Here is a 12483-nt window from a genome sequence, read left to right as displayed (position 1 = left end):
CAGAAATTAAAAAAAAAAAAATTGAATATTTTTACCTTGCTACAGTGAGATCACATTTATGATATTCCATTGCCTTTGCATAATCTCCAAGGTAGAAATATGCATTTCCCAACTGACTATAAATAGCACTAAGAGTTCTTAAATCATCTGTTCCTATACGAATTGCTGCCTCAAAAAATGCAACACCACTACGGAAATCACCACCTTTACATAGTCTTTCACCTTCTAAAGCAAGTTCTAGACATGTATTTGGATCCATTTCGGCCTGAGGAATAGTTGTTTAAATAAAATATATTTTAAATGATTTTAATGACAAAAATAAAAAAAATTATAAACAAGTGATCAGCTCATTTTCCATCTTATAATTTCCAAAACAGAACTTGAAATGTAGAAAGCAAAATGTTAGAATAAACTTTATATAAAAATATTTATTCCAGAGAAGTATAAAGGTTGAAATCAGTTCATTGAAGAAATAATAACAAATGAATGTTATCAACAAAAACAAATATAGTGCACTCTCACTAATCCAACAAACTTTATTACTTTTTCAGTTAAATGTTCTTTCTAAAAACAAAAATAAATCAGATTGTTTTTTTATAAACATAAATATTTTGTAAAAGAATATGTATTAGACTTTTAATATAAATATAAATTCACTATCAATTTTTTTTTTTTTAATATACATGTACTGTATGTCTGCAGTCCATTTTCATGTCCTGTTCTTCATAAAAATAACTTTGTTAATCTGAATAACCCTGTACAATAATTAGCTCAAATTGGCAATAACATACTGTATATAAACAGAATTAAAACATTAAAAATTTATATTTTAAAATTTTAATTTCTGTTAAATTTATGACAAATATATATTTCATAGCAATGATAAATATATTTTAGATTTATTCTGATAATATCTTTTGTAACTATTTCTTCAATGCATTATTCCTAGCAAATTATAATCATTCTAAAGGATCCTAATTGTTATCAGTTTTGAAGTTCAAAATTTCTTCAAATTGCTTATATTGATATCTAAAAGTTAAGCATGAGTATGGCTTAATTTCTGACTTGTAGATATTTGGCTATTACAAACTGAACTAGAATTGCTGTTTACTATATATCTATAAATTGATATATTTATAAAATGTTCTCATATTAATTCACTTTCATTACGATTTATATTAACAATTAAGAAACATACACATACTTTCAAATATACAGTATGATCCCATTAATAATGATCAATTATAAAAAAAATTTATAAATTCTTTACAGGAAACAGAACGCAAAAAAAAAATATATATATATTTTAAGTACACCAGTTTTTTTATTAAATAGTGATGAAATTTGTCTATTTACTATGGCATATTTCTCTAAAAAACATTGCTTAACTTTTAGACAGCAATATACATTACTACAAAAAAATCAAAATTTAATATATTAGCCTTTCTAAACTTTGAATTTATGTAATAAGATCATAAATAATAAATTACTATTATTTTAATCATAATATTTTTGTAGTAAATATACAGATTATAATATATTCAATCCCTGTTATGAAAGTACCATTACATTAAAATGTACGGATAATATCTATTGATAAGTTGTGCATTTTCCTTCAAGAAATCTGGCGTAATTGATAAATATACTATGTCAACAAGTACTAGGACACTCCCTGATCCCATGCTCTCACGCAAATAGAATATGAAACTATTTTAATTTATATCCAGGAGTCCACAAGCAGTAAGTATAAAGAGAATATCATACAGACATCTCGTGGCACAGATACTGTTGAGATAGTATGCGAGGCAAAGGTGACAGACTTCCATCAGGTGACGGTAGTGGAATATCACCCAAGCACACAATCAGTACAGGCCATTGTCGGCAATGTTATTCAGACGTGAAAAGTAACTGGTTCCTATACAGTGCAGCCATATTTGGGGAGACCTCAAACTGATTAAACAGGAGCAACAATACCTTGTACAAGGTATGAAGGCATCATGTTCATTGTCCATCAAAATAGTTGTTCAGATCTTACAAGTTATTGGAAAATCCATTAGCACTGGAACCATCCATACAGTGTGCAGCCATCACAGCTGTAAATGAACAGCAGTGCCTGCAAGGGTACTAAGAGCATCGTTCTTGGACTGCCAATAAATTAAAGGTGTTGTGGACAGATGAATTGCAGTAGACCAGGGATGGGCAACCCGTGGCCCACATTGCACAAAATATTAATAAATATATCAATTTCCCATCTTAAGGAAGTATGCAGCAAAAATTCTATCATTATTTCCTACAACTTATATATGTGAACAGTTTTTTCTGCAATAAATTTAGTAAAAAGTAAAACAAGAAATCAGCTAACAGACTTACATCAAAACTAATTTAAAACTAGCAATGACCAATATGTTAATTTATAATCATATAGCCTATGAATAAATAATTGTGATTTACCATCATTTTTCTTTTTCTTATTTCTCTCTTTGATGCAGCCCACATCAGTTCAAAAGTTTTAAATGTGACCCTTACACAGAAAAAGATGGGCAATCTCTGCAGTATACCATCTTTTAATCAGATGGTCATGTTTAAGTATGGTGGTTGCTTGAAGGACAATTTATATGCAACTGCATTGTCCAACAGCATAAAGTTCAGAAAAGACTCTGTTATGGCATAGAAGTTTTTCTGCTAAGAAGGATTAGAGCCATTAATTAATTACTATGAAGTCTACCCTGAATGCTGGTGACTACAGAAACATTCTGCACAACGTGGCATAACTTGCCATGTTGTTGTACAGGTATACCTCGACTTACGTCGTTTCGAGTTACGTCGTTCGTCAAAAAAGTATATGGAAAAATAAAAATCAAGTTTAAGTCATTTTATTTGACTTTACGTCTGTCTGCCACAAATATTGAAGTCGTAATATCACTAGAAAAGCATTTAAAGCACATAAAATCATATTAAAATATATACATTTACAACTATGTACAGTACTGTATTTACAGTACATGCATTCGTAAATTTAGATTACTTTTTTCTGTACTATATTAAAAACTGAAATTTATTTGTTTGTAAGCTTAAAATAGATCCTTATTAACCATAGATTATTAAAAATGCATTAATAAATAAAATACAGAACCAGAATTGGCAATTTATAGTTTAGCCTAGTGACAAGTAGATTTGGAAACAAGTAAATTCGACTTACGTCGTTTTTCGACTTAAGTCGTTCTCCTGGAACCAATTACCGACGTAAGGCGAGGTATACCTGTACTTTGTATGGCTCTGACTTGAGCATCACACCATACAGCAATTAGTGTGGATTGTAGAGCAGAATGTCAACAAGCTGGATTGGCCAGCCCAAATTCAGATCTTAACTGCATTGAGTATCTAGACCCAGGATGAAGTAGAATATCATACATACATGCCCATTGTCTGTTGTATCACTATCCATAGTTCTCCACAAGGAATGGAGATGCATCCCTCTATACATCTATTAAAATTTTGTCAAAAGTATGCCTAGAAAGGTTGCTGCAATGATTCAAGCCAAAGATGGTCCAAATCCATATTGAAAAAATGTTAATAAAAGTTACATTCATCACCTCTAATGTGTGGCCCAATACTTTGTCAACACAGTGTATACATCAATATAATAAAAATTTAAAAACCTTACTGAAATTTGTCTATAAAATTGCTGATTATATTTTCTTTAAAATTTGAAGAAGAATATCTATTATTATTACATTAAAATGTCAATAATTTCATTTTTTTAAACCTAAACATTTGAACTTATCTTTAGGTCATCAAAATATAACTTGTTAAATTTAGTGATACAATAATCTTTTACTTCATTTTAAAGTTCTATACAGAAAATGTCAATTCAGACTGTCTTACAACATTATTTATATAATATTGCAATCATTAAATTAAAGATATTTTCAAATATACTCACCAATCATCTTATATATCACTAAACTCTGATAATTTTGGTATGTGCAATTCCTATAGTGATCTTACATATTATTATAATATATAAGTATACAATTTATATATAATTTGTATATTAATAATTATATAAATTTTTCTTACAAGTTTCAAGATAACACTATTGCTTTAAGAAATTTTTTACTGTAAGCTACACTGTAACTAACTTCAACGGTAAGGATTAAAACTATCACACTAAAATATCTAAAGTAAAAAATGTATTTTAGAAAAATAAATCTATGCTAATACTTCTGAAGAATGTCAAAAATGTTTTCATAGTACATCAAAAAGCATTTAGACGTTTTTGTATTAGTTTTAAATTACTTCATTACAATTATAATATTAAATAAAAGTTTTAATTTTGATATATGGATTTTTTTACTTACACTAAGAAACAATACAATTTAGATTTCAGATCAGAGAAAACAGAAAATACAATGAAAATATTTAAACTGTATTAATAAAAAGGTATTTCTAAATTATAATGAAATAAAGAATCAACTATTTCATATTTTTAAATGTCATATTTTGTTCCATACTTCTATAATAATTGAAGTCATGCATCCCAAAATTTGTTTGGTCCATATAAGTAAAAGTAAAATTTTACAAAAAGTCAAAGAAAAACTAACACAAAAATGGCTAGGAGTACTACTATCATTTTCGGCAGAATTCAAGTTGATTAAAGGAAGTATCTCAACAAATGTCATTCAGAAATCCAGCTGTCTCTCAAGACAACTTGAAAGCAAAAGTCTTAGGCACACTCAAAACTCATTCAGTCCACTGAGTGAACAAGTTTTGAGAGTTATTCTCAAGTTATGATGTAAAAAAACATAATAGATCATTATACTGAATACTCTTGCTACTATTTTATTCACCATAATTATTGTTTCCTCATTCATACTGTTCATTGTATATTTTAACATGAGAATCTATTCATTTACATGTTGCAACTAAATCATCATCATAAATTGATGAATAAAAGTAATTGTTTTACAAGTTTAATAATAATCTGGCTTACTTTATAGCTGAAATTTTGTCCACAATATTGATATATGGTGATGGACAAGTTGATAATACTGTATTCATGGCAACAGATCTGCTGAAATGAGGTAAAAATACATTGATCTAGCATTTGGATCTGGAGAAAACATCTGCAAACTGCATATATTTTCTCCAGGTGAATTATCAAGATCCATTTGAACATGATTCTATTGTATCACAATAAAATGGACTTTCATTACAATACACCAATTTCTTTAGTTCTGTGATGGTCTGTTATATCAAGCTTTTACTATATTTCTCATGCAACTGGTAAATTATTATATTTTTGCTTACAAAAGTTATGTTCATTTTTTGACAAATTTAATTTATTATTTAAGCTGCTGTTTAGTGACACAGAACATTTAAACTTGCATTTATACTTTTTTTTTTTATCAAAGAGTTGTTATGAGTATCTACTTTAATAAGTACAAATTATCCAATCAAGAATCACTAACTTTTGAAACAAATGAACTTCTTAACAGTTTGGCTCAGACTAAGTAAACCTATCCAAAACACAGAAAAACTAACATTTACTACTACAAGATCAAATTGATAAATTTTAATTCTTTTAATTCTTGTAAATCAAATGAACTTCATGATATTTTAGTATTTCAGCTCATTTTATATACTGAACTATTCTTTATTGTAACAGCTTGTAATTGGCTATGTATCTTTATTCCAAATGTTGATTCTTAAATCTGACCAAAAATATCAATCAGTTTAGATTTTAAATTACAAATATGAGAAAAATTATGGTTGGATAATATATTTATCTAATTAGACTGATGTCTTTTATACTGAAGCTAACAAAGAAACTGTTTGACAGGCATCTTCTTGAGAGATATTTGAAAAAAGACAAATATTGAGAGAATAACAATTTCATAAATTTACAAAAAACTCTAGTCTTCTTTGTAAAAAATTCCTCTTTTGTCAAACTCCATTCACCAAAAGTTATGTTGCTCCAAGCTTGCCTCTCCTTGTAGAAAAATTTCCTAGGATAAAATCTAAATCTACTAGATCCATAGTTTAATTTGTTTATTTCAGCTAATAATTACTTAAAATAAAATTGTGTGACACCATATGTTATGAGATTTTATTAAAACAAATTATATATTATTAATTATTATAAAAAGATAAAAGGCTTAATTTTAAGGTAGAGATGAGTCATATAAGAAATTGTAAATGCCAACAATGAATAAAATTTTCATTAAGTCTGATGCCACCTGAGATATTTTACATGACCCCTCTATCTCCCCATTTCTTTAAGCATTAACTACAAAAATTTAATAGCATCAATGCTCCTTATATACAAGTTTTCATGCCAAATTTCATTTTCAAATCTTTACCCTCATCCTGAGATACTAAATAAAATAGATGCTAACACATACACACAAAATTTTATCCCCTTTATGGGTTCAGGGTGTCTCAAAACATCAAGATTTGCAAAAACTGGAAGGTCAAATTTGACACGATTCCATTAATTCCTTGAAATATACATACCAGTCAGGAAAGTAAATGCTTTCTCTATTATTCAATTGCCAACTTATTATTCAAGAAGCCAACTTTGAGAACATCTTGAGCAGAAAAGTCTTGCAAACATGGGTCCAATTCTCAATAGTTTCAAACTTTTTCCTAAAAAGCCAAACACTTGATCTAATTGCTAATTTTTTTATTTACAGATGGAGAAATGTCTTGTTTACACAACAAAAATGTAAACACCAGAGCACTTAGTAGGGATACCTATACCAAAATCAGAAATGCAATGTGTGAACTTCACAAGCCTGCCAAAAATGGACATTAAGTGCAAGGAGAAATCTTTGAAAATCTCTAAATATTATACAACACTTGTGATTTCATCAATAAATACTTTCCTGCATTTGATTATGCATTTTTTATTGATTCATTTCATCTTGTTCAAAACTGTCTTCATCTTAGAATTCAAAACAACTAGAGTAACTAACGTATTACGAATAAAATAAAGTAATTAACACTTCAGTGTTGCAGCATTACAAATTGCAACTTTTCAGATTTTAGACGTACTCGCTAGTACTTTCAATAACTTATAGCTACTAATTTAAACCTTGTGTGAAGTGTATTTTATGATCATTAAGTATTACGAATAAAATCATGTTCTATGACACTTTCTGCTTTTTAACTATGGATGAAACTTTTCATGAATCATCTTGCATGCATATCACACACACACAGTAATAAATTTTCCTGCAACAGAATAAACATTATACAGTATGCAACAATTTAAAGAAAAATAAGCAGTATAATCATAAATTCAACAGTTATGATGATAATTATTGAATTTTTACTAAAACCTAATTATTTAAAGAATGGTATCTTAAAAGCATTATTATTGAATACAGTATAATTTTGATTATCCATAGTAATGTACAACAATGCTTTCTTGTATAACTGAAAACTTGGACAAAACAGATCTCTCTCTCAGACTAAAAATTATAAATATAAAAGATTTATATGAGAACACTTTTAAGGATTTTTCTATGTCTTAGTGAATTAAGTCACATTTTTTGTATCATTTGTTGTTATATTTTAATATGGATGATTTGTCTCATAGTGAAATTAATTGACAAAAGTTAACATAAATTATTTTATAATAAAAAAAGCCAAACAATCACTGGATTATATTGAGCTACTTTTCTGTAATTATATTTAATTACTAAATAATTTGTCACTAGAGGGATGCATTAGGCACCATTTCTTAGTCTTTTCTTCCAAAATATTATACATTATTTAATAAATATTTTATCTAATTCTAATTTAATTATAATTAGAAGTGTTGAACATGAGATCGTGTTATTAACCAATTACATGGCTTCTTTTCCACCTTTATTTAGTTGATTTGTTTAGTTGAACTAAACAAATTAACTAAATAAAGGTGGAAAAGAAGCCATGTAATTGGTTAATAATGCGATCTCGTGTTCAACACTTCTAAAGAAAATCTAGTACAACATGGTTTCACAACAAATGATTAATTATAATTATTAAATTTAATAAGAGATGGCATCCAACACCTCCCTTTAGTAACAAATTATTTAGTAATTAATTAAATATAATCACATAAAAGTAGCCCAATGTAATCCAATGGTTGTTTGGCCTTACAAATTTATCAGGTTTTGAGCATTTTGTTTTTGTAATACATGCTATTGGATACTATATATTCACACACCAAATAAACAAGAGCGTGGGGGAAAAAATACTGTAAATTTTTCAGTCTAGTCCATAGATTATCCTCAGGATTAAACTTTTTAGACTGCACTCATTCAAATGTTTAAAAAAAAATCAAGATTAAGAACAAGCATTCCAAACATAGTCAACTCTTAATGTATACAGGTCATCAACATAAATATGAATTAAACAATACACCAGCTGGAAATGTCAATTTGAGGTTGGATATAGCCCATGTGGGTTATACAAATAGGAACTTTGCATAAAAACTGCACAAGCATAGATATGATGTGTGCACAGATAAGAACAACATGGCGGTAACTGCTTCACTGTAATGGATAAATTCAGCTTATTCCAAGATTTAAGACTACATAAAAAGTGCAATGCTAAAATTAAAATCTTAGTTCTAGTTTTGTTCCACTTATATTAAAGTTAATAAACACTTGTGTCTGTAAAATCAGTGGCAAATCATCTGATTAAATTTGGTTTTAAAAAACAATCAATGTTTTTATATTAAGTGTGCTTATTCATATTGACTGTGTTCAAACTTAGAAAAAGGATATGATAGCTTGCGCGTAACAAAAAGGATCATGTTTTAAAGCTCATTTTATACATTCTAATACATTTTAATTCAATCCAATACAGCTGATTCTCTTTACTATACTAATGTAATTTAATAATTTAGATTCTCTTAAACTTATCTCCAAAGTATTCTTTTTTATATCATTTATTTAAAAAATTTAAAAACAATGATCAATTTTATTTTCTTTTAAACTTGATTAAGACTGGAATTACAAACATGAATTTCAATATTTATCAACTAAGAAAAATTACAATATAGAACAACAAATTGAATTTTTTAAATGAAAAATCTCTGTGATTTGATTTATTATTATGGAAAAAGAACAAATATATTCAGAAGCATATTCAAATTATTGTAATTAAGTGAAGCATAATAATATTGCTCTAAAAAAACCATTCTATTAACAAATGATTTGTAAACTCATGATGAATCAACATAATTTTTAATTACTAATACAATGCATAAAATTATTTCTCCATATTTTTTAAAAATAACAGTTATCAATATATCATATTTATTATTATTATTATTTATTATTATTCTTACTTTTTAAATAAAGTTAATGCTTTGACTAATATTTAATAACAATACAAATACGACATAAAATTTGCATTACTTTATCCACTTAGACTAAAATTTTATCAGGCTTTTTTTCTATACGCACATTTTTATAACCATAAAAAATAAATGCAGCAAATAAATTTGGAAAGATTTATAGTTATATTTATAGACTTATTGAAAAGTATATCAATATTTATAATTACAATTTAAATAAGCTTTAGCTACTTCATTTCAAAGTTACTATGATTATCAAGCAAATTAAGCATCAAGATTTACAACTGCTAATTTATAAATTGATTTTCCTAATTACATTAATTAATAGGAATATCATAACAAGACATTTAAAATAACCGTACGTAGTATAAGAGCATGTATATATCGAGAAACGATTTCGACACTCGTCAATAAAACTGGTTATTGTTCGTCAAATTTTATATTTATACTTACTAAAAAACAAAAAAAAGCACCAAATACTACTACAGATAAACACTTACCATCGCGTAAAGAATCTTTATAATATTGCTTCACAATAAAATTGCACGTAAATAATTATAAACATTTGTAAAATTCAGTGTTAAAAATTAACTAGCTGAAAAAAAACCTTCATATTTTAAACGTCAAAACAATAAATATTACTATTTTTTTTTTTTTTTTGACATTTAACTTGAATAATAGGAAACAAACTAAACTGTAATTTCCTTCGCATTAACAACAACTAATTAAAGATTTGTGAATATAATAAAATGTGAATTAAAAAGTAAATAAGTTTATGTGTATACTTTAATTCATTACATCATGTTATCATCATCATCATCATCATGATAACATTTAATCATTTATTATAGTTGTAAATCAATGTAGCATCTTATATAATATACAATTAATTTTATATATTTTTATGTTTTAAATAACACAAGGCTATATATTAATCATAAATGCCAGATTAACTTCAGCATCCATTTGTAATTTAATCAAGGTTTTAAATCGCACACCCAACTTTAACAGGAAGTGTAACGTTTTAAATATGTTCCTGTTGAAATATCATGTTTCATATTCGCGTACGTAAGAAATTAATCATTATAGAATTATCTAGAATATATAATTTCCATTAAAAATAAGTTTTTGAAATGTTCAGTAATTACTGGTATAATTACTTTCTAACATTGATTACTTTGAGGAATAAGCGAATAGTTTCTTACCTTATATTCCTCGAAAAAAAAATTAAAAATAAACAAATATTATTCTATTATTTTTCTTTAGATGATTTCATAGAAATCGTTGCAAAAACCGTTAGACAGAAACATAGCAGCAGCTGCTTCTACTGATTACCGGTGTTGCCGGATTATCATATACTACTGTTGTTGTTGTTGTTATTATTATTATTATTATTAAATTATAAGTTATTTTTTTAATTAATAAATAATTAATTCGTATTTTATTTTAAAATAAAACAATCTCTATTTGTATTCTGGTAAAAGGTGATAGAATCATTTTATATACTAAAAGTAGAATTAGTATAGAGGTCGCTAGTTTTTTATTAGGAAGTGAAACTTTTTGTGTATTTTAAAAATCGTAAATTTTTTAATTAATTAATAAAATTAAAAATTTTCTTTTATTTTTTAAATATTTTTAAACTGTCTATTGATTAACCAAAATTAAATTTTAATAAATACAGTAAATCAAATTACTAAAGAATTTTAAAAATGGAGACTAACAGACAAGAAAGTCCGTCGGTCCTTTTCTACTTACAGACTGTTTTCTATGCTTTATAAGGTTTCCCGGAAATAGAAATTCTGTCCTTTTTTTTAAATTACTTTTTCCGTCTTGTGAGCACTAAAAGGACCATTTAACCAGCCCATCTTGGAATCAGCCAGGCCCAAAATGGGGCAACCGGTAACGAGAGACGGGACGGATCACTTCCGAATAATTCCTGGAGTGTTTTTTTACCATTCTGGATTCGTTCCCGAGTTTCCCAGGGCCAATCCGAAAGTACCCGAAGAAGGACTAACTCAAAAATTTTAAATATTTCAATAATTAAAAAGTACCTTTTATTAATATATACAGTACAGGGCTATTGTATTACGAATGGCCCGATTAACCATATTTGTCATCCCAAATGTTTATAAAAAGTAACGTAAGTTTTAATCTTTTGGTATCAATAGAGAGGGTTTAAGATCCAGTAGCCCTCGCCTTGTATCCGCCACTGCCAAGAGCGGCAGGATAACATCTTAACCTTAAATATCTTCAACGCAATTGTTTTTTTTTTTTCTTAGTGAGTTGCGAGCCCCTTGACCTTTACCTTGAATACTAATATTTGGTCAAAAATATGAGATTTGAATAGAATCGTATGGTTAAAATAAAAAATAAAAAAGGAAGTTGGCAAAGTAGTATTTATGTTCAGTTCCATAAACGAGTGAATTTAGGCAGAAAACGATTCTATTTTCAAATTGTTATTTCTACTTGATTGAGTTTTTCTCGAAAATTATCATTCAAATGGAAAATTGCTTTCTAGTCATTTCTCGTAAAATCCTTGTATTTTTACTCAATTTTTTATGTCTATTAGTAAATGCTTTTTATTTGCACGCTATCGCGTAGTTTGCCATTTAAATTATTCTTATTTTGCAATGTCAAGTAATATTTATAAAATAACGTTTTTTTATATTATTTTCACATTATAAGTAAACAGAAAATTATGATAAAATCTTCAAAGAGATAGACACAATAACACATGTGGTGACATGCTTCTAATGTTCTGTCTAAAGAAGTTTAAAACTCGCAGGTGCAGCAGGGGTACGTGCATGTCCATTGTTATGTGTGTTTTAAACGTCAAAAAACGTTTAAAACACTCATATCTACAGCCAACAACCTACCAACTCCAGCGATCGGTTAAAACACACACGTGTGGCCGCGAGACACACGAGTTTCGATAGGTTAAAAATGTCACTGATGTGTCAGTTGTCAAACAGTGATGTGTAAAATTCGTGGCGGGAAGTTCAAAATAATGAAATAAAAAATGTGGCCATAATAGAAGCACTAGTGACAACAAGTGGCTTTACTTTGTAGAAAATTATGGTGTACCACATGCTTGCTTAAGTGAATATAGTAATTTTCTGGGCTTATATGCA

General features: G+C 27.5%; 1 protein-coding gene across 1 annotated transcript in view; it reads right to left on the bottom strand.

The window, feature by feature from the left end:
• Positions 1-9870, bottom strand: part of LOC111633645 (G-protein-signaling modulator 2-like) — a 57203-nt gene extending 47333 nt beyond the window's left edge. Inside the window, exons 1-2 of the mRNA XM_023378251.1 lie at positions 9853-9870; positions 36-265 (exon numbers count right to left, since the gene is read on the bottom strand). Coding sequence (XP_023234019.1) covers positions 36-265; positions 9853-9855 — 233 coding nt within the window. The 5' untranslated portion in view covers positions 9856-9870. The remainder of the gene's footprint in view (positions 1-35; positions 266-9852) is intronic.
• Positions 9871-12483: the final 2613 nt, after the last annotated feature.

This window comes from Centruroides sculpturatus, unplaced genomic scaffold (genome assembly GCF_000671375.1).
Source record: "Centruroides sculpturatus isolate CEXI.00-Female unplaced genomic scaffold, Cexi_2.0 scaffold837, whole genome shotgun sequence".
Lineage (NCBI taxonomy): Eukaryota > Metazoa > Arthropoda > Arachnida > Scorpiones > Buthidae > Centruroides > Centruroides sculpturatus.
Note: the sequence above shows the minus strand (reverse complement) of the source record. Positions and strands in the feature narration are given on the sequence as shown.